Source organism: Microcaecilia unicolor, chromosome 12 (assembly GCF_901765095.1).
Source record: "Microcaecilia unicolor chromosome 12, aMicUni1.1, whole genome shotgun sequence".
Taxonomy (NCBI): Eukaryota; Metazoa; Chordata; class Amphibia; order Gymnophiona; family Siphonopidae; genus Microcaecilia; species Microcaecilia unicolor.
Window position 1 is genome coordinate 110,594,413 of NC_044042.1, and position 23,703 is coordinate 110,618,115.

The 23,703-nt window shown below is 49.2% G+C and overlaps 1 protein-coding gene across 4 annotated transcripts in view; it reads right to left on the reverse strand.

Annotated features, from left to right (window-relative positions):
• Positions 1-8,269: 8,269 nt before the first annotated feature.
• IFI35 (interferon induced protein 35) overlaps positions 8,270-23,703 on the reverse strand; it is a 57,353-nt gene continuing 41,919 nt past the window's right edge. For all 4 annotated transcript variants that reach the window (XM_030221843.1, XM_030221841.1, XM_030221844.1 and 1 more), the window contains 4 exons: positions 19,448-19,554; positions 17,750-17,936; positions 16,236-16,345; positions 8,270-8,772 (listed from right to left, as the gene is read on the reverse strand). In XM_030221843.1, coding sequence (XP_030077703.1) covers positions 8,554-8,772; positions 16,236-16,345; positions 17,750-17,936; positions 19,448-19,554 — 623 coding nt within the window. In that variant the 3' untranslated portion in view covers positions 8,270-8,553. The remainder of the gene's footprint in view (positions 8,773-16,235; positions 16,346-17,749; positions 17,937-19,447; positions 19,555-23,703) is intronic.

A 23,703-nucleotide genomic window follows, 5' to 3' on the forward strand; every position in this document is an offset into this window, starting at 1 on the left:
GATCTACTCGTCCATGGTCGCTCCCCTTACTGCCTTGACCAGGAAGAACGCGGATGCCCGTAACTGGTTGCCTGAGGCACGGAAGGCCTATGCAACCCTTAAACAGGCTTTTGTCGGGGCACTGGTGTTATGCCATCCCAACCCGGCCAGTAAGTTCTTCGTGGAAGTGGACGCCTCATCAGTTGGCGTAGGAGCTGTGCTGTCCCAGGCCCACTCCAGTGGGAAGCTCTTCCCATGTGCCTTCTTTTCTAGGAAGTATTCCCCCGCCGAGAATTATGCCATCAGGGATCAGGCGCGGTTAGCCATTAAGTTGGCTTTGGAAGAATGACATCATCTGCTAGAAGGGGCACAGGAGCCCTTCAAGGTGTTCACGGACCATAAAAATCTGACTTATTTACGAGAAGCGAGAAGGCTGAATCCTCACCATGCCCGGTGGGCATTATTCTTCTCCCGCTTTGATTTCACTCTAACCTACCGTCCTGCGGAGAACACCAAGGCGGACGCCCTCTCCAGGTCCATGGAGGCTGACCTGGAGGAGGAACCCCTGCAGTATGTAATTAAACCTGATGCCATTGTGCCCACGATGACACTAGCAGTACCTGTGGGTATGACCTTTGTGCCACCCCGGCTGAGAGAAAGGACGCTCCAATGGGGGCATGCCTCTCGAATGGCAGGACATCCCGGGATCTTGGGAACCAAGTGGTTCATCTCCCAGCAGTATTGGTGGCCCTCACTCGATCAGGATGTGCAGGAGTTTGTGGCTGCGTGTCCTGAGTATGCCCAGCATAAAGCCGACCGTCGGAGACCCCAGGGGTTGCTGATGCCTTTACCGGTACCTGAGAGACCGTGGACCCACATTGCCATGGACTTTGTTACGGATCTGCCTAACTCTGAAGGGCACACAGTTGTCTGGGTAGTGGTGGACCAGTTCTCTAAAATGGACTTCGTACCCATGCCTACCCTTCCTTCAGCAGTGAAGCTGGCACAGTATTTCATCAGTGCTATTTTTCGCCTCCATGCTCGACCGGAATCTATTACCTCCGATCGAGTACAATTTGTCTCGAAGTTCTGGCGAGCCCTGAATCGGGCCCTTGAGGTAAAGCTGAACTTTTCGTCGGGATATCACCCACAATCTAACGGCCAAACAGAACGCATTAACCAATGCTTGAAGCAGTTGCTGCGGATGTATGTCAATGAGCACCACAATGACTGGAGTAAGCTGCTGACTTGGGCAGAATTCGCTCATAACAATCGAGTGAGCTCGGCCACGGGCGCTTCGCCCTTTTACATCGTATATGGAAGACATCCTCGGATACCATCCCCCTTGAAATCCAACTCGGATGTCCCAGCAGCGGCCGATGCAGTGACTTCGCTCCATGCAATTTGGTCGTCAGTTCAGAAAACACCAAGTGACCTCCGCTTGTATGAAACGCCAAGCAGATAAGTATCACAGAGTGGAACCGCGCTTCCAGCCTGGTGACTTGGTGTGGTTGTCCACACGTAACCTTCGCCTGAAGATCCCCTCCTCCCGCTTTGCACCTCGATTTGTGGGTCCGTATACTGTTGTGAGGCAAGTGAATCGGGTCTGTTATCAGCTAAAGTTACCACCTACATTACAGGTACGTAACACCTTTCATGTGTCCTTGCTCAAGCCTGTGATTCTGAGAAAAGGGGCCTTGCCCACGTTGCCTGCTAGTCCAGTCGTCTCAGCCTCCCAGGGGGAATATGAAGTCTGGGATGTCTTGGATGCGAGGCGCTTCTGGGGCCATCTCCAGTATCTCATTGCGTGGAAGGGATATGGACCGGCAGACAACTCCTGGGAAGATGCTACTCACGTCCACGCGCCGGTCTCAGGCAGACGGTTCCAACGCCTTTTCCCTCATAAACCTAAACCTCGTGGCCGGGGTAGGGGGGGCCCTTGAAGGGGGGGTGATGTTATGATTCTGCCGGTTTGGCAGGGAGAGAGGGGGGACGTCTCTTCTGATTGGCTGCCAGGGTTTGTGCTGACGTCAGTGGGTAGTACTTAAGCCTGCATGTTGCTACTTACTTTGCTTTAGCGTTACACTTGTGGTGACTAGAAAGCCGCACAGTTCTCTGTCAGACCGTGCTCTGTGCTCTGACTTTGATCTGAGTTTCCTGTTCAGGGATTTCTTTCCTTCCCCTTTGTTTGTGTTAGCGTGTGTGTGTGTGTAATTAGTTCTCTTGCCAAAAAACAAGGCAAACGATCTGCAAAATCCAATATGGAAAAAGAAGCCAGCAGATCAATATAACATCAGAAAGATTTTATTGAAGACTAGTAAAAAAAGGCCCGTTTCTGTAGGCAAGGAAACGGGCCTTAGGCAGGCAATTCCCCCCCCCCCCCCCGTGCTACGGCCCCCTCGCACCCCCCCTTCTGCGAACCTGTCATCCCCCCCCCCGTGCCAGCGAAAACTGCCGCCGCCGTTGTTGTGCTACCTTCCCTTCCCGTAGGTTCTTCAATCATCTTCTTAGAAAGTTTAACTTAGAAATTTGTTTACATGCGGTATCCTATATAATAATTCTCACCTCCAACTTTCTATGCTTGGGACCGTGGCTCCCTGGCTGCAAGTGGTCTGCGAGGCAGACACGCACAGACGTCACTGACGTCAACACAGCTGATTCCAAGGCAAGGGGCGCGTGTTTCCCTACTCCTCCTACTGCCTCGGAATCAGCTTTCACCCCCCCCCCCACGCTATGGCCCCCTCGAAACCCACCCCCTCCCGCGAACCTGTCGATCCCCCCCGCCCCGGAACGCCGAAAACTACCGCTGCCGCCGCTGTTGTTGTGCTACCTTCCCTTCCCATAGCGCGGAGGGGGGGGGTGAAAGCTGATTCCGAGGCAGTAGGAGGAGTAGGGAAACACGCGCCCCTTGCCTTGGAATCAGCTGTGTTGATGTCAGTGACGTCCGTGCCTGTCTGCCTCGCAGACCACTTGCAGCCAGGGAGCCACGGTCCCAAGCATAGAACGTTGGAGGTGAGAATTATTATATAGGATACCGCATGTAAACAAATTTCCCGACACAGGCCGTGTTTCGCCCACCAAGGGCTGCGTCAGGGGCTAATTTGAAACCTTCTGAAAGGAGCAACTCTAAAAACGGAAAACTTGTGGTGTATAATAGATTGGAAAAAACCAGCGCATACAGCAGATGCCTAAAATGATAGAGCTGATCGGTGTCAGTATTCCATATTCCCCAGTCCGATGACTGGAGCAAATGAATTGTTAGTCGTGACAAAGCTGTTTTCATGTCTTTCCATCCTTGCCTTGCTGCTTGTCTGAAAGCGGTCCTCTCCAGTTGTTTGTTTGCTCTAGGATTTCTATTCCCCGTGTCCCGGCCTGCTGGCTCAGTGAGTTTAACCCTTTGTGTACTGTGTGTATTGTGTCCCTGCCTCTGTGTGTTTGTTCAGTAGGCTCCCCGTCGGGAGCTTTCTCTCTGATTGTTTGTTGATTTAAGGAGCTCTCTCTCTCTCCCTCGTGTGCCGGCTGGCTCAGCAGGCTGAACCCTTTGTGTTCTGTGTCTCTGCCTCTGTCTTCAGTGGGTTTGAGGCAAAGGCTTACTTTTGGGTCTGGTACCTCTGGCTGGGGGCTATCTCACCTTTTCCTTTGGTTTGCTGTATCTATTTCTGGCTTTTGTGGCTTATAGGATTTCTTTTCCCCTCTGTCCTGGGGAGGGCCTGGCTGCGGTGTCTTGGGGGATAGCCTGGTCCTCTGGTGGCCCTCCCCTTGTCTTCTGGGGGTTTTGGGGCTTGCTGTTTTAGTTCCCCTGTCCTGTGCTAGTCCCCCGGGAGGGCGTGGCTCCATTCGGGTTCTTTTGTTACTCCCTCTGCCCTATCACTGGTGTTTAGCGCATGACTGGCATCTTGGGGTCCCGGGGGGGGCCCTCTGGGTTCTTTCACCGCTCCCTGTGTGTGTTTGGGTTCCAGTTCGGCCGCGAGGCCTGCACGAGTGGCTCTGTGCATCTGGGTTCCGGTTCGGCCGCGAGGCCCGCCTGTACGCCTACAGTGGGGGAAATAAGTATTTGATCCCTTGCTGATTTTGTAAGTGTGCCCACTGACAAAGACATGAGCAGCCCATAATTGAAGGGTAGGTTATTGGTAACAGTGAGAGATAGCACATCACAAATTAAATCCGGAAAATCACATTGTGGAAAGTATATGAATTTATTTGCATTCTGCAGAGGGAAATAAGTATTTGATCCCCCACCAACCAGTAAGAGATCTGGCCCCTACAGACCAGGTAGATGCTCCAAATCAACTCGTTACCTGCATGACAGACAGCTGTCGGCAATGGTCACCTGTATGAAAGACACCTGTCCACAGACTCAGTGAATCAGTCAGACTCTAACCTCTACAAAATGGCCAAGAGCAAGGAGCTGTCTAAGGATGTCAGGGACAAGATCATACACCTGCACAAGGCTGGAATGGGCTACAAAACCATCAGTAAGACGCTGGGCGAGAAGGAGACAACTGTTGGTGCCATAGTAAGAAAATGGAAGAAGTACAAAATGACTGTCAATCGACAAAGATCTGGGGCTCCACGCAAAATCTCACCTCGTGGGGTATCCTTGATCATGAGGAAGGTTAGAAATCAGCCTACAACTACAAGGGGGGAACTTGTCAATGATCTCAAGGCAGCTGGGACCACTGTCACCACGAAAACCATTGGTAACACATTACGACATAACGGATTGCAATCCTGCAGTGCCCGCAAGGTCCCCCTGCTCCGGAAGGCACATGTGACGGCCCGTCTGAAGTTTGCCAGTGAACACCTGGATGATGCCGAGAGTGATTGGGAGAAGGTGCTGTGGTCAGATGAGACAAAAATTGAGCTCTTTGGCATGAACTCAACTCGCCATGTTTGGAGGAAGAGAAATGCTGCCTATGACCCAAAGAACACCGTCCCCACTGTCAAGCATGGAGGTGGAAATGTTATGTTTTGGGGGTGTTTCTCTGCTAAGGGCACAGGACTACTTCACCGCATCAATGGGAGAATGGATGGGGCCATGTACCATACAATTCTGAGTGACAACCTCCTTCCCTCCGCCAGGGCCTTAAAAATGGGTCGTGGCTGGGTCTTCCAGCACGACAATGACCCAAAACATACAGCCAAGGCAACAAAGGAGTGGCTCAGGAAGAAGCACATTAGGGTCATGGAGTGGCCTAGCCAGTCACCAGACCTTAATCCCATTGAAAACTTATGGAGGGAGCTGAAGCTGCGAGTTGCCAAGCGACAGCCCAGAACTCTTAATGATTTAGAGATGATCTGCAAAGAGGAGTGGACCAAAATTCCTCCTGACATGTGTGCAAACCTCATCATCAACTACAGAAGACGTCTGACCGCTGTGCTTGCCAACAAGGGTTTTGCCACCAAGTATTAGGTCTTGTTTGCTAGAGGGATTAAATACTTATTTCCCTCTGCAGAATGCAAATAAATTCATATACTTTCCACAATGTGATTTTCCGGATTTAATTTGTGATGTGCTATCTCTCACTGTTACCAATAACCTACCCTTCAATTATGGGCTGCTCATGTCTTTGTCAGTGGGCACACTTACAAAATCAGCAAGGGATCAAATACTTATTTCCCCCACTGTATTTCCCTTTCTGCCTGAGGTACTGCGGGGGAGGGTAGCTTAGGGGTATTGTGTAGCTGGGGTGTGGGGTGGTGGGTCGGTCTCCCCTTGGCCTGGGTCGGCACTCTGCTGGCCTTGGCCAGGGTCCAAGGGCTCACGACCAACCCAACGGATTACATTGTCTAGTTTCTCTTTACTGGCTACCCGTGAAATCACAGGTTTTGTTTAAACTCACGTTGATTGTTGTAAACATAATGAATGGATTGACCCCTGTTTATTTAAATTCCTTTATTAACTCTAACCTATTGGAAGACAGCTACACTTTGAAAATTAAATTTAACTTAAATTGACTGCTGTGAAGGATCTTTAACTTTGCAACACAATTTGTGGTCCCCACACTCCACCTTCTGATGGATGTAAGCTGTTTTCCTAAAAAGAGCTTTTGGAAAGCTTTGAAAACTTGGTTCTTCTCTAGGTTATTATATGATAATTGTTAGAGGCTTTCTGTGTGTTTGAAAAATCTATTGTGATGATAGGATGACTGGAGATACTGGAGAAACGAGATCTCGTTTTGCTTGGACATTTATTTTAGATATTATCGTATAACATTTTGTCTGTGGTCCACTTCAAACTGAAGTATTTAAGCAGAATGTAACTGCTCGAGTGGAGGAGTAGCCTACTGGTTAGTGCAGTGGACTTTAATCCTGGGGAACTGAGTTCAATTCCCATTGCAGCTCCTTGTGACTCTGGGCAAGTCACTTAACCCTCCATTGCCCCAGGTACAAAATAAGTACCTGAATATATGTAAACCACTTTGAATGTAGTTGCAAAAACCTCAGAAAGACAGTATATCAAGTCCCATTTCTCCTTCCCCCTTTCCCTCTGTAAATTAAATCGTTAAAATTAAAGTACATGTGCAGGCCTCAGTGTTTTGAAAAGTTTTGTGGTGGGTGAGGGGGTTCTGTGAAAATCATCTAGAGAGGGATTTTGCGGGGACTTGTGAATTAAAAATGTTTGCTTCAGGGGCGTAGCCAGACTTTGCGGTGGGAGGGGGCCAGAGCCCGATGTGCATGTGAGTGGGGGGGCACATGTTGTCCTGCCGCGCCCCACCCACTACTGCAGCAAATACGTTGGCCCCAACCCCCACCAGATGAAGTGTTGTCCAGCGCTGCCGTGTTGCCTGCCCTGTCTTCCCCTCATGTCCAGCACGCTCCTTTTAGTGAAATTGAGCATGCTCAGTTTCACTAAAAGGAGCATGCGGGACATGAGGGGAAGACAAGGCAGGCAACGAGGTAGCACCGGAGACTGGTGCTGGAAAATGCTTCAGCTGGTGGGGGTTGGAGACCAGGCCCGTGCCGATGCGGTAAGCGGGGTAAGCACCGCAGGAGGGCGCCCACCTCTGGAGGGCGCCGCTGCAGTGCTTACCCTCGCCCCGCGACGCTGAGGCCTTTAAATCTTTTACTTGCAGTCGCAGCAGCGTCTGTTAAAACGGAGCGCTGCCGACGTCTCCCTTCCCTTCGCGCTCTTGGTTCCCTCAGTGTCCCGCCTTCTTCTGACGTCAGAAGAAGGCGGGACACTGAGGGAACCAACGAGTGCAAGGGAAGGGAGACGTCGGCAGCGCTCCGTTTTCACAGACGCTGCTGCGACTGCAAGTAAAAGATTTAAAGGCCCCCAGGGCGCGCAGCGATCATCTTCACGGGGGGAAGGGGGGGGGAGAGGGGCGCGTGCGCGCCAACTGTTCTTCTGCGGGGGGGTGCCAACATTTCGTCTGCGGGGGGGGCGGCATAGATCCTTGGCACGGGCCTGTTGGAGACCCCCACCAGCAAAACCAGGGGGCCATAAGAAATTTTTTTTGGGGGGGGGGGCAGGCCCCCATAGCCTCACGTAGCTATGCCACTGGTTTGCCTTAGGAATCAAAACATAGGCTGGAAAAGATGCTGCCTTTACTTGACTTTCGTGTCAGTGGGAGTTTCCTGATCTCTAACGGCTTCGCACAGTTCTTAAACTTGTGGTACATGTTTTCTGCTTTGTTGGCCCCCTCCCTTTTTTTAATAACATGCCGTCCAGGTGCGTAGCCAGACTTCGGCGGGAGGGGGGGAGTCCACAACCCGAGATGAGGGGGCACAATTTAGCCCCCCCCCTCCCCTCCGTGGTAAAAAATGATTTTCTACCCCAGAAAACTGCGCAGGCCAACTTCAGAACTATTGCTGGGCTCCCACGCTATCCCAGAGGTAGAGCCAATTTGGTGCAAACTAGCCCTACCGCATCTTTGTAAAAGGGCCCCTAACTGCTTTGAAAATAAGCCCCATAGTTCTATGTATCTTGTAAGGTAGTTCTCCATGGGAAAAAATAGCAGAATATTATCTGCATAAATAGAACATGAGATTCCAACGAATTTCATAACTTGTCCCAAGGGGCTCATCTTAAATAAAATGGGTGAGAATAGAGAAGCCCTGGATTATTTTTAATCTTTGCCCATGCAACTAACTTACCTTTACTTTCCTTTGCAACTTTTCTCTTTAACCTTTGTAATATATTGTGTACTGCTGGCAATTAGTTAAAGTCCTAATAAATCAAATCTTCTAGTCTTCAAAAACAAATTAACAAAATAAAAACACACACAAAAACAAAACAAAAACCAAATATAAAACAAAAAACAGGTACAACCTAAGAACAGCACCATCCGCTCCAGTAGACTGTAATTTGGATAACAGTAAGGCATCAGGAACCAAATCAAAAAGCTGCTAGGTGTAAATTACATTTAACAGGGTTTAAAAAAAAAAGGTGGCAAGATAGAATTTAAACTGAACTCATAAAGAATGAAAAGTGAAGTTTGAATACAGCTCAGACAAAAATCTCCATCAGAGCCCTGTGGGAGAATCTCTCATGAAATGAACAGCTGACTTGGGAAAGCATTATTTTCAAAATCAGGGGGTGCAGTCAGACCACAGCATTCCCCGTCCTTTCTAGAGACCCCCGCTGGCACTGCTGTTAGAGCCGGTGTCCTCTTCGAAGATGGCGATGGCGTGGCTCCCCTCCGGAACGTAAGACAGCGCCTCCACCTCGCCACCGCCGTTGCTGGCCTTCTGAAAGTGAATTTCCAGCAGGTCTTGCAGAGGCTCCTTGTCCATAACGTCGGGGATCCCGGTCAGTAGCACAGTCCTCCTACAGGTGCATGTCTTGAACTGCAGGTGATGGGGAAAAGAAAGGAAATCACAGAACTGGTGTGAGGAGACTATCAGACAGGGCTTAGAAATGAAAGAAAGCATATGGTACCCTACAGCTAGGGATGGTCAGACCCAGAGAGGTGACAGCAGCAGATTCTGATCCATTAGAAGTGGTGTCAGGAGGAGGGGGGTTTACTTTTAGGTTCTTCAACATATTCTCTTTCAGCTCACTTCGAACACATGCCGAGATACACGCATGGAGCTCAACAGACATAAAACAATGCTGTAAGTTAACTACTAAAGTTAGGTATAATGAAGATACATACCTGTAGCAGGTATTCTCCGAGGACAGCAGGCTGATTGCCCTCACTGATGGGTGACGTCCACGGCAGCCCCCGAGACCGGAAATCTTCCTAGCAACAAAAGTTTGCTAGAGCCTTCGATCGCGCGCAGGAGCGCACACCGCGTATGCGTGGCCATCAGCTTCCCATCCGTTGCGCGAGAGCCCTGTCAGTTTGATAACAAAGCAAAGGAGGAAAGACAACTCCAAAGGGGAGGTGGGCAGGTATGTGAGAACAATCAGCCTGCTGTCCTTGGAGAATACCTGCTACAGGTATGTATGTATCTTCATTTTCTCCGAGGACAAGCAGGCTGCTTGTTCTCACTGATGGGGTATCCTTAGCCCCCAGGCTCACTCAAAACAACAAAGAAAGGTCAATGGGGCCTCGCAATGGCGAGGACATAACAAGGATTGACCTATGAAGAAAAAAATCTAACTGAGAGTGCAGCCTGGAACAGAACAAAAATGGGCCTAGGGGGGTGGAGTTGGATTCTAAACCCCGAACAGATTCTGCAGCACCGACTGCCCAAACCAACTGTCACGTCGGCTATCCTGCTGGAGGCAGTAGTGAGATGTGAATGTGTGGACTGATGACCACGTCGCAGCCTTGCAAATCTCTTCTATAGTGGCTGACTTCAAGTGGGCCACTGATGCTGCCATGGCTCTAACACTATGAGCCGTGACATGACCCTCCAGAGTCAGCCCAGCTTGGGCGTAAGTGAAGGAAATGCAATCTGTGTTTCCCGACAGCAACTCCCCTTCTGTTGGGGTCAAAAGAAACAAACATTTGGGTGGACTGTCTGAAGGGGCTTGTCCGCTCCACATAGAAGGCCAATGCTCTCTTGCAGTCCAATGTATGTAACTGACTTTCAGCAGGGCAGGTATGAGGACGGGGAAAGGATGTTGGCAAGACAATTGACTGATTCAGATGGAACTCAGGCACCACCTTCCGCAGGAACTTAGGGTGAGTGCGAAGGACTACTCTGTTATGATGAAATTTAGTATAAGGAGCATGGGCTACCAAGGCTTGAAGCTCACTGACTCTACGAGCTGAAGTAACAGCCACCAAGAAAATGACCTTCCAGGTCAAGTACTTCAGATGGCAGGAATTCAGTGGCTCAAAAGGAGGCTTCATCAGCTGGGTGAGAACGACGTTGAGATCCCATGACACTGGTGGAGGTTTGATAGGGGGCTTTGACAAAAGCAAACCTTTCATGAAGCGAACAACTAAAGGCTGTCCAGAGATAGTGCTTATCATCAACGTCTAGAGGGTAAGCCTAATTGCGCTAGGGTGAACCCTTACAGAGTTGGTCTTGAGACCAGACTTTGATAAATGTAGAAGGTATTCAAGCAGGGTCTGTGTTGGACAAGAGCGAGGATCTAGGGCCTTGCTGTCACACCAGATGGCAAACCTCCTCCATTTGAAAGAATAACTCTTCTTAGTGGAATCTTTCCTGGAAGCAAGCAAGACTCGGGAGACACCCTCAGAAAGACCCAAGGAAGCGAACTCTACGTGAGAGCCAGGGACTGAAGGTTGGGATGCAGAAGCGCTCCCTCGCTCTGAGTAATGAGGGTTGGAAAACACTCCAATCTCCACGGTTCTTCGGAGGACAACTCCAGAAGAAGAGGGAACCAGATCTGATGTGGCCAGAAAGGAGCTATCAGAATTATGGTTCCGCAGTCTTGCATGAGTTTCAGCAAAGTCTTCCCTACTAGAGGTATGGGAGAATATGCATACAGGAGGCCTCTCCCCCAATGAAGGAGAAAAGCATCCAACGCTAGCCTGCCGTGGGCCTGAAGTCTGGAACAGAACTGAGGGACCTTGTGATTGGTCTGAGTGGCAAAAAGATCCACCGAGGGGGTGCCCCACGCTCGGAAGATCTTGCGTACCACGCCCGAGTTGAGCGACCACTCGTGAGGTTCCATTATCCTGCTCAACCTGTCAGCCAGACTTGTTTACGCCTGCCAGATAAGTGGCTTGGAGAAGCATGCCGTGAGCACGAGCCCATAGCCACATCTGGACGGCTTCCTGACACAGGGGGCGAGATCTGGTGCCCCCCTGCTTGTTGACATAATACATGGCAACCTGATTGTCTGTCTGAATTTGAATAATTTGATTGGACAGCCGATCTCTGAAAGAGCGTTCCAGAGCGCTCGGAACTCTAGGAGATTGATCTGAAGACCTGATTCCTGGAGGGACCAAGCTCCTTGAGTGTGAAGCCCATCTACATGGGCTCCCCACCCCAGGAGAGATGCATCTGTAGTCAGCACTTTTTTCGGCTGAGGAATTTGGAAGGGACGTCCCAAAGTCAAATTGGATCGAATTGTCCACCACTGAAGGGAATTGCGAAATTCGGTGGGTAGCTGGATTGCATCCTCTAGATCCCCTGCGGCCTGAAACCACTGGGAAGCTAGGGTCCATTGAGCTGACCGCATGTGAAGACAGGCCATGGGAGTCACATGGACTGTGGAGGCCATATGGCCTAGTAGTCTCAACATTAGCCGAGCTGTGACCTGCTGAGACGCTCTGGCCAAGGAAACAAGAGACAGAAGGTTGTCCGCCCTCGCCTCTGGAAGATAGGCATGAGCCGTCTGTGAATCCAGCAGAGCTCCTATGAATTCTAGTTTCTGAACTGGAAGAAGATGGGACTTTGGGTAATTTATGACAAACCCCAGTAGCTCAAGGATCTGAATAGTCATCTGCATGAACTGTAGAGCTCCTGGCTCTGAAGTGTTCTTCACCAGCCAATCGTCGAGATAAGGGAACACATGCACTCCCAGCCGGTGAAGCGACACTGCAACTACCGTCAGGCATTTGGTAAACACCCTGGGCGCAGACGCAAGCCCAAAGGGCAGCACACAATACTGAAAGTGCTGTGTTCCCAGACGGAATCGTAGATACTGCCTGTGAGCTGGCAGTATCGGGATGTGCGTATAAGCATCCTTTAAGTCCAGAGAGCATAGTCAGTCGTTTTTCTGAATCATGGGAAGAAGGGTGCCCAGGAAAGCATCCTGAACTTTTCTCGGACCAGATATTTGTTCAGGGCCCTTAGGTCTAGGATGGGACGCATCCCCCCCTGTTTTCTTTTGCACAAGGAAGTACCTGGAATAGAATCCCAGCCCTTCTTGCCCTGGTGGAACGGGCTCGACCGCACTGGCGCTGAGAAGGGCGGAGAATTCCTCTGCAAGTACCTGCCTGTGCTGGAAGCTGAAGGACTGAGCTCCTGGTGGGCAATTTGGAGGTATGGAGATCAAATTGAGGGAGTATCCTAACCGGACTATTTGGAGAACCCTCCGATCGGAGGTTATGAGAGGCCACCTTTGGTGAAAAAATTTTAACCTCCCTCCGACCGGCAGATCGTCCGGCACAGACACTTTGATAGCAGCTATGCTCAACTGGAGCCAGTCAAAAGCCCGTCCCCTGCTTTTGCTGGAGAACTGCGGGGGCCTGTCTAGGTGCACTCTGTTGATGAGAACGAGCGAACTGGGGTTGAGCCTGAGAAGGCTGTCGAGAAGGTGGATTGTACCTACGCCTACTGTAAGCATAGGGAGAATTCCGCCTTCCCCGGAAAAAAACGTCTACCTGATGAGGTAGATGCTGAAGGCGCCCGGTGGGAGAGATTGTCCATAGCGGTTTCCCGCTTGTGGAGTGTTCGACCACCTGCTCGATTTTCTCGCCAAAAATATTATCCCCCCGGCAAGGGACATCCACCAGCTGCTGCTGGACCCTATTGTCCAGGTCAGAGGCACGCAGCCATGAGAGTCTGCGCATCACTATACCTTGTGCAGTGGCTCTGGATGCAACATCAAAAGAGTCATAAGCACCCCTGGACAGGAATTTACGACACGCCTTCAAGCTGCCTGACCACCTCCTGAAAAGGCCTGGCGTGCTCCGGAGGGAGCTTATCCACCAAGTCTGCCAGTTGCTTGACATTGTTCCGCTTATGGATGCTCTTGTAGAGCTGGTACGACAATCTTGGACACGAGCATGGAGGACTGGTAGGCCTTCCTCTCAAAAGAGTCCAGAGTTCTAGATTCTCGTCCCGGGGCGCCGAGGCAAAATCTCTAGAACTTTTGGCTCTGTTGACAGCAGAATCCACAACCATAGAGTCGTGAGGTAACTGCGACTTCATCAACTCAGGCTCCCCATGGATTCGATACTGGGACTCAGCTTTTTTGGGGATGGTGGGATTAGATAGTGGATTCGTCCAGTTCTTTAGCAATGTCTGCTTAAGGACATTATGCAGAGGAACAGTGGACGACTCCTTAGGTGGACATCTTGGCCCTGGGCTCATCCTCAGATACCACCGGGAAGGGAAAAACCACAGACATTTCCCGCACAAAGGAGGAGAAAGAAAGGCTCTCCGGAGGAGAAAGCTTCCTTTCAGGCGAAGGAGTAGGATCAGAAGGAAGACCACAAAATTCCTCAGAAGAGAAATATTTGGGATCCTCCTCTTCTCCCCATGAGGCATCCTCCTCAGTGTTGGACAAGCGTTCATGAACTGCAGTCCGAAACCGGGCCTGTCTCGACTCGAGGCCGAAGTCGCAAGCGGCATCGGGGACTGCACCACAGGCACAGAGCCAGCTGCCGCTTCCATCAACGGTACCGAAGGCGCAAGCACCCCCTGTACCGGATTAGACTGACGCGGGAGACCTGGAAGAATGGCTTGGAGGCGCTCATCTAGAGTGTCTGCCGGGAAAGGCTGTGGGGCCGGTGCAGGAGCCGGAGGCAGAACCTGTGCAGAGCAGGGAGGCGGTACGGGACTGTCAGAAGACCGACGCACCGACACCTCTTGGATGGAGGGAGAGCGGTCCTCCCGGCGTCAACGCTTCTCGGGTGCCGAGTTCCTCAATGCCCCCGTGGGTGGAAGGAGATCAATGCCGATGCTTCTTAGTCTTCGCTCGATGCATGGCATCGGTACTCCTCGGTACCGACGAGGAGCATGTGGAATGCACACGCCTCCTCGGGGTCGGGTCCGAAAGTGGTCGGTCCTGATGGGCCTTCCCAGCAGGAGCCCTCGAGACAGGTGGAGACCCACTCGACGGCTCACTGCTCCCAGCGTGCGGTGGTCTCCGGACAGGTATTACCTGCTCTCCCGATGTTGACGCCATCTCCGGTGCCACTGTCAACGCCGAAGTGCCGGGCAAGGCTCCAAACAGATGTTCCCACTGAGCCTGTCTCGACGCCTGTGTCCGCATTTTAAGGCTAAGACACAACTTACACACGTCTGGGTGATGGTCAGGCCCAAGGCACTGGATACACCACGAGTGGGGATCGGTACCTGAGATTGCCCGGCTGCACCGACCGCACTTGAAGGCGCTGGGAATCCTCAATGTCATAGACGGAAAAATAGCGGCGGCGAAGTCAAAATTCGCTATGGTGCCAAGAAAAAAGGGCACAAAAAAGAGAAACGCAAACGTGCAGCCCAAAAGGGGCCGCGACGGAAGCGAAAGAAAACTTAAGAGGGCCCAACTCTAAAATGTAAGGGAACTACTAGAAATTTTTTTATATATATATATTTTTTTTCCAACAGGAAACGAAAAAGAAAAAGAACGTGAAAACTCGCAAACAAAAACGAAGGCTTTTTCTCAGGGCACAGACAGAGACGGCTAAACACAACCACTCTCTACCGCAGAAAAAGAAAAAACTGACAGGGCTCTCACACGACGGGCGGAAAGCTAATGGCCGCGCCCGCGCACGATCGAACGCTCTAGCAAACTTTTGTTGCTAGGAAGATTTCTGGTCTCGGGGGCTGCCGTGGACGTCACCCATCAGTGAGAACAAGCAGCCTGCTTGTCCTCGGAGAACAATAATGCTCCCAGTTTATAGAATTGAAGCATTTGTACGTGACTGGTACCCAGGGGTAGACTGAACATTTGGGCAACTGGACAGTGCCCAAGGGCCCAGTACTTCCCTCCCCACATGTCCGATATCTCTCTCCCCTCTGTCCCCAGGTTTGGTACTCCCTCTCTCTCACTCTACCCCACCCCCTGTTCACCTCAAAAGTCTTTTTTCCGTACAGGGCCCTGGCTGTTTGCAGCTGACAAGAATTTTCTCTATGCCGCAGTGCCCCTTTCTGATGTAACTTCCTGCTTCCACAAGGGTGGGCCATGGCAGAGAGGTTCCGGTCAGTGGTAGCCAGCCAGGGCCAAGTACAGAGAAAGGTCTTGAGGTAAATAGGGGTAGGAGGGGATGAGAGATGTGGGGCAGAGGGGGAGGAACATGGGACCCGGGACTCAGGACCCTCTTACTGCTGGGGGACCAGATCCCTGTTAGTCCGCCCCTGCTGGTACCATTAACTGCCAGTTATGCACATAAGCACTAGACTCTAATCTATAAGCCATGCACCTAAAATTACTTACGCAAATTAATTAACAAGCCCTTATCAATAACTGGGTGCTAGCGACCAATTACTGCAGTTAATTGGCACTCAAAATCTGCACACGCATCTGGCTGACCGCTATTCTATAAGGCAGGGCGCTCAACAGTGCACATCACAAAAGGGGGCGTGGCCACGGGCATGTCAGGGGTGTTCTGAAAAGCTGCACATAGTTATAGAATCCCACCTCAGCGCATCTAACTGGGGCGCCAGCATTTACACCAGGTTTTGGCAAGTGTAAGTCTGATGCCAAAAGTTAGGCACAGGAACTGGTACTAAGCGCTATTTAATGGGGGGGGGGGGGGGTACAGGGGGTACAAGTGGGCAGAACACGGGCACGTCGCCAAACGACACACACAACTTAGGGTACACTGTCAGCTGCATGCGTTGAATGGCGAACTCTCTTACACCAGCCTTTGACCTACCATTTGGCGTACAGATGCAGCTTTGCCATGTCTAAGTGCCCTTAATAGAGCTGGTGCTATATAGATTGATGCCATAGAGTTTGCACATAGGTAGCCCTGTGAATGCACCAACACATACAAACTGCGGATATACAACCAGACATTCAAGAATATACAGAAGATGCTCCTTCCCTCTCAACCCCCTGATCTTCCCCCCCGTCTCCTTCCCACATACTGTCTCCGAGAGCCACATGTTTCCACATTCTCTCAAACTTGCAATGTACATCCGAAAAACAGGGACCCTAGAATGACCCCACCCCTCACTCCAAGGCCAACATACTCATTAATAAAATGTACCTTTAAATCTTTGATCTCTCCAGCTACACAGGATGTCACTTTCAGCAGATGAGTTTTGCCACTCGATAGCGGAATGTTAAAGGAGCCTTTCTTTACCAGCTCTTTTGTCACTGTAAAGAGACAGCACAATAAATCCATAATTGGCAATCACCCAACCCCCTAACAAATGATACCAGAAAGACTCCCCTTCCTACCCCCACATTTCTCAATGAGTAAGAAACAAACACTTTCTACCTAGCAGGGGATTCACCTGAGAAGGTTATCTGCAATGATCACACCTTGATCAGGTTATTGCTTAGTCAACTAGCCCTCCTAATTTTTGGCTGCTGCTTTATCAGCAAATCTATATTACATTTAAAACAAATCAGAGAAAGGAATCCAATGCCAGAGAATGTGGTAAAAGCAGTTAGCTTAGCAGGGTTAAAAAAAAAAGTTTGGACACATTCCCAAAAGAAAAGTCCATAAACCATCATTAAGATGGGCTTGGGGAAAATTCACTGCTTATTCCTGGGATAAGCAGCAAGAAATCTATTTTGTTCTTTTGGGATCTTGCCAGGTACTTCTGACCTGACTGGCCACTGATGGAAATAGGATACTAGGCTTGATGGACCTTCGGTCTGCCCCAGTATGGCAATGCTTATGTACTTATGTGAATCAGTATCATAAGACTTCAGCCCCTCACCGGCTCAAAAATTCCCAAACTTGTTCTCTGGGATCCCCAGTGAGGTTTTCTGCTTAAAACCTGGATGGGCCACTGTCAAGAGACAGGTTGCTGGGTTTGGTGGACTTTTCATCGAATCCAACATGGCATATCTTCTGTTTTAATATGCACAAGACAGATCCTCGTGCTCTGGCCATTATATATAAACGTCTCGCAGCATATTCATTGTGGATCTTCTGAAAACCAGACTGTTGGGTGTTTTGTAAGAATCAGGTTGAGAATCACTGCATTATATCAAGAACACACCTAGTCAGTCATGTTTTCAAGATATCCACAATGAATATGCATGAGATACATTTGCATACAACAGAAATAGTGCATTCAAATTCATCGTGGTTATCCTGAAAACCTGACTAGCTAGTAATGTGCAAAGGACTGGGTTGAGAGAACCCTGGAATCAGCGGTTCCCATCCCAATCCTGGAGGCGTATCTATGTGGTCTTGTCCAGACTGGTTGGGGGTCCATAAAGGCAGGTTTGAGAACCTCTATGCTCGCAAGAAAACAGGGAACGTTTATGGCCAAAGAAAGCATGTTCCTGCCTCAAGAAGTATAATCAGTAACTACCACATAGAAGCCAGAGAGTCTACACTGGTACCACCATACAACTTAGCCAGTCTTGCCACAGAACAGTAAAGCAATGGCTGGGAGTTCCCTGGCTGTGGTACACCAGTAAGAGCAAGATCAAATGCCAATGGGCTCAAATGCCATAAAGGCATGGCATCCCAGGAGGGGGTAAGTACTATGACCAAATGGCTTAGAAATGGGAGAGGATAGGTTTGTGCTGCTCCCCCACCTCCATTGTCCAGAAAAGTGAGGATCACATTCCCCGAATCAGGCAGGAACTCCCGTTCCTCCACCTCTCCACCCCCGTTCCTGCGCTTGGAAAAGAAGAGTTCCAGTTTGTCCAGTAGCAGGTCCGTTCTCTCAGAGGCTGGGATGTTGGAGACCAGGATTCTCCTATTACAGAGTTTCATCTGCATCTGGAAAATGGAAGAGAGACTTGAAAATGGATGCAGCAAGCCAGCTCCACCAACCTAAGGTCTCTTAATGCTGCAGGAGGAGCTCAATTGACTAGAAAATGGTGGATCCTGCAGGTCCCTGGTACAACCCCACCAACCCAACGGCTCTAACAGTGCAGGAGGAGCTCAACTGAGCAGGAAATGGAAGATCCTGGAGGACCCTGGTACAACCCCACCAACCCAACGGCTCTAACAGTGCAGGAGGAGCTCAACTGAGCAGGAAATGGTAGACCCTGAAGGTCCCTGGTACACCTGCATATCTTCCAATACACTTTTGTAAAATCAAAATCAAGTTCAACTGAAGTTTTACTTTTGTGCACTCTGTATTTCAGTATCAGATTTTTGGAGGATCTGTACTAAGTTGCCGTAAAAAAACAAAAAAAGCAATGATTAATTCTCTCTGGAAGAGACCAACAAGGAAGAACTTGCCTGCTAATTTGTCTGGTATGTAAGGGAATGTAATTTTCTGAGAAAATTGTTATCCTCTGTCCTAAACTTCTGAATTTTAAAGTGTGCCGGACTTATTTATCAAAGGGAGTCCTACTGTAGTATCCTCAGCATGCATTTTACCCTCCCATAGTGAAGAGCCCTAGACGGCCCATCTGGTATCACTCAAGACTAAAAGGGTGACAAATTCTTATACAATAAGAGGCATCAGAAATAATCAATACAATCACCAATATAGTAACTTATTACAAAGCACTGTCTATTTGTAATTATTATTATTATTGAGGTCAATATTCAGCTTGCAGCGCTCAGTGTTTTTCTAATCACCACCAACATTATGCCTGGACTTTGCTACTGAAATTTCTGGGAACATGAAGCCAGCTAGAGCATAGCCAGGTAAGTGCAATATTCAGCACATAAAAGTGCCTGGCCAGTTAAGTGCTGAATATTGGAATTTAACTGGCCAATTGCCAAGAACACCCCCAAAATAGCTGGTTCTTAGATAGATGCTAACTGAACATTTTCAGTGCCACTAACCAGTCAAGTGCTGTGTTGAAAATTAGCGGTTAGAACCCTGAATAGGCGATTTAACCATTTCTGGCCGGTTAAATTGATTTGAATATTAACCCAATTATTATTATATTTTAAATACCATTCATAAGCTGAATAAAACTATCCAAGCAATGTACAAGAACCACCACCCCACCATTCTTTAAGGGGTTTATGTAGTGTTTACTGTATTATCCAACGAGTTGGTCCCGTTTAGGTCGGATACTCAGACTGTACTGTATTTCAGGGTTTTTTGTTTTGTTTTAACTGACAAGGTGGAAAAGCTTTCGTCTTTGCAGCACTGCAATTCAATTTCTGTCCTGCACCATGCAAAAATGAGACAAAATGTCGGCTAGCTAAATGACTCCATTTCACTTTCCCACCCTTAGTGCTTGTCAGCAGAAAACCAGCCACCAGAAACGCTTTTACTATACAAAACTCCTTCCAAAAATCTCAGTTTGGATAGGCAAACATACCTCTATAGCCATGGGCATGAGTAGCTGTACGGGCCAGGCCTTCACCCGTAGATGACACTCTTCTAGTGGAACGTCATGTTCTCTCATCTCAATAATATTCTGAGCCACTTAGGAAAGAGGAAAAATGGGGAAGGCGTTAACTAGGGGCCAACGGCAAAGAAAGTCACAAACCTCTGGATTCTATATGTAAATATTTTTTTATTGATGACTAAAGAGGAATAACATGATCAATCATGCATTGCACAATTGTACAGATAGTATAACTGTATAACATAGTTTACATCTTGTCATCAAAAGTCTGTACATCATAATCTACTACTACTTAACATTTCTAGAGCGCTACTAGGGTTACGCAGCGCTGTACAATTTAACAAAGAGAGACAGTCCCTGCTCTAATAGACAAGTGAACGGTCGGTCCGATAGGGGCAGTCAAATTGGGGCAGTCTGGATTCACTGAACGGTAAGGGTTAGGTGCCGAACGCAGCATTGAAGAGGTGGGCTTTAAGCAAAGACTTGAAGACGGGCAGGGAGGGGGCTTGGCATAAGGGTTCAGGAAGGTTGTTCCAAGCATAGGGTGAGGCGAGGCAGAATGAGCGGAGCCTGGAGTTGGCGGTGGTGGAGAAGGGTACTGAGAGGAGGGATTTATCCTGTGAACGGAGGTTACGGGTGGGAACGTAAGGGGAGATGAGGGTAGAAAGATAGTGAGGGGCAGCAGACTGAGTGCATTTGTAATCTCCCCCCATACTCCCTTTGGTATGTATTTAGTAATATAACAGTAACACAGATAATTCCCCCCCCCCCCCCCCCCCCCGGTATCATTCTAGTCCATAATACTAAACAGATTAACCAAGCTTAGGAGAAGACTCTCTCTCTCCTTCTACATGAACTACAATAGTCCTCAAACCCTACCCCCCCCCCCCCATTCTCCCCTTCCCATCCTCCCTCCCACCCTAAAAGATTATTCCTGTAGTACAAGAACACAGCGACCATAGATGGGCTTCTACCACCATGCCTATAAAGACATAGTATTAAGTAATAAACTTCTCGCCCGGTGGGGTAGACATCGTATGTAAACCATTTTCTTCACTTTGCTGTCAGACAGGCGGAGCGAGCCTTCCAACCCAAAAGCAGCTGAAGTGCATTACGCCAGTGCCATTGATTAGGCACACCATTTCTGCAAAATGCACTTCACACCTACTACACAAGCCTTATATAAAAAGTTCCGCTGTCCCTTTGAAAGTGTGCCTCTATACTGTGCCGTCTCTAAGAGAAAACGCAGAGGGGCAAAGTCTACCGGCACAGGGAACAGAGTGTTTATATATAAAGTTAGCTGTTTCCAGTAATCTCGCACACCTGGACACTCCCAAAATGCATGAGTGTGGGTATTCTCTAATATCCCGCAAGCCTGACACTCCAAGGAAGCGCTACATCCAGCATGGAACTCCTGTCTTGGAGAAAAATATGCTCCGGTAATAAACCTAAACAGGCATTCCCTGTACCTAGAATTATACACAATCTTCGGTATACTCCGTATCATGGCACCACACCGTCCCTTCCTCCACCCGGTGTCCCAGCTCCACCGTCCACCTCGCTGCAATGGCCGCATGAGCATTCGCAGGCATCAACAAAGTAAGAGCTTTATGAAAGTACACCACCGACATTGCGTGTCACCTGAGTTGATGTAAAGACTGTAGACGTGACGCCATATTCAACTCACAACCCTTTCTCAAAAGGCCCAACACGTAGTGGGCAACCTGCATATATGCATAGAGATTCCCCGGGTTTGAGGCCAACGCAGCCACTACACTACCATAGGGTTTGAGAGCACCTGTAGTAGTCAACATATCTGCAACATAAAAGTAGCCCTGTGCCCCCCCCCCCCCCAATTTTGAATTACCGAAGAGTCCATTCCAGGTGTAAAGGCTGTATTTCCAGTAATAGGTAAGAAATCCGTGCAGCTAGACGAGCACTGCCAGTAGCGAAGCAGGGCAGACCAAGCTGTCCTCATAGGTTTTAACAAAACACTCTTTTTAAGGGTCGATGACAAATCCGCTCCCTGTACGTGTAACAGATAATGGGGGTGTATTGGGTAGAATAATTCTCTTTCCATTGTCCACGGTGTATAAATGTCCGTCTCCGAGACCCAGTTGCGCAAATGTCTAAGTAGGCACGCCATGTTATATTGATGTATATTAGGACCCCCCCCCCTCCCCCGTTGCCCAAGACCCATACATATTTTCAGCTTCCTTCCACTCCAAAGAAATTTATTCACCATTTGATTTAGCACCTTAAGATCTCTTTTCGGGATCCACAAAGGGAGTTGTTGTTAAACATATAGCCACTTCGGGAATAATGACATACGATATAAACTAATTCTACCATGAAGTGATAAAGGTAATGACTGCCATATTCGTAACTGCTGCTCAGTAGAGCGCATCAGTCGCTTAATATTTATTTTATTTTTTTTATTTTAGAGCACTTATACCCCACCTTTTCCCACAGAATGCAGGCTCCAGGTGGCTTACAAGAGAGACTGGAAAGGCTAACGCCAAACCAGAAAAGATACATATATAATAGTTAAACAGAGAAATAGAGGGGAGAAAAAAAAAAAGAGGAGAGATGAAGTCCAAAATGGTCTGTCCATTTGATGATGTCAAGGCGGCGACACACTGTGACAGAGTATGGTAGCGACGCAGCTCTCTTCAACCATCAAAAACAGCTGACTGTAAAGAGGACATCACCGAACAGGACTGGCAAAGCAGGCAAAAGTCAACGGCTGAATACAGGGAGACAGAAGGAAGCGAAATTCCCACGATGAGCAAAAGAATATAACTCCTCTAGATCAGCCGGTAGTTGTATACCTAAATAAGTAAAATGGCCATCTGTCCACGACAAGGGGAAGGAATCTCCCCAACCCTATTGAACCAAATGCGTAGTTGGCAGTGCCTCTGATTTATCTATATTCAAGTGGAACCCTGAGAACTCCCCATATTCCTGGAAACTTTCCAACAGTGTTGGACGTGAAGTCACAGGGGAAGCCAAATGTACCAGGAGATCGTCTGCAAAAGCTGATATTTTAAATACCTCTTCCCCCACCCGCACTCCCATGATATCTGGATTGGCTAAAATCTCTCTGATCAGTGGGTCTAGGGTCAAAACAAAAAGCAGCGGGGACAGCGGGCAGCCCTGTCTCATCCCTCTGCCGATGGAGAAAGGTTGCGACTCAAAGCTATTAACCAGCATGACTGCCCGCGGATCGTGATACAGAGCACAGACCGCATCAAAAAAACTACCCTTAATGCCATACTTCAAGAACTTTCAACATAAATTGCCAGGCCACTCTGTCTAAAGTTTTTTCTGCATCAAAGCTGACTAGAAGTGTATTATCATGACGATTTCTCACTGCCTCCATGGAAGCCAGTATCTGCCGAATGTTTTTAACTGCATGCCCATCATGTACAAACCCCACCTGGGGAGAGACTACAATGGATGGTAATACTCTATTATTATTAACATTTGTATAGCGCTACCAGACGCATGCAGCACTGAACACCTGACATAGAGGGATAGTCCCTGCTCAATAGAGCTTACAATCTAAAAATAATACAGACAAGACAATTAAGGGTGAGGGAAGTACAGGGTGAGAAGGAACAAGCCCCTTCCCCCGCCCACATCAACCCCCCCCCCCTTAGCCGCAAATACTAACTCTGTCCGGCCGCTGCTGCTGCTCCTGTTGAGCAGCAGCAGCCCGTACATAACGAAAAAAAGAAAAAAAAATCTTACAACTAAAAACGCATCTCCGTAGACAGCCATCTCACATTGGCTGACGTCTCTGCAGCCGCTCCTCCTCTCCCCTCTGATGTCGCTGCGCTCCTCCCCAGGGGGGAGGGTGATACGCCGTTACAACAATGCCCAAACAATGCCCTCTTGCCACCTACGGGGTTCTACACTCCTCCTCTCCCTGTTCTCCCTCTGACAACGGCAATTGACATAGCCAGCCTTTTGCCAGTGTCGGGGCCTCTCTCTCAGGCGCGTCCCATCTCTGCGGAACACAGGAAGTTGCATTAGAGGAGGCGGGACGCGCCTGAGGAGAGGCTCCGATGCTGGCAGAAGGTTGGCTATGTCAATCGCCAGTGTCGGAGGGAGAACGCCTCAGGGCTTTAAAAACGAGCGACCACGTGGATGGGAGAGAGCGGCGGAAGAGACAGGAGTATATGCAAGACTCACGCAGGAGGGCAGTGAAAATCACCACACGG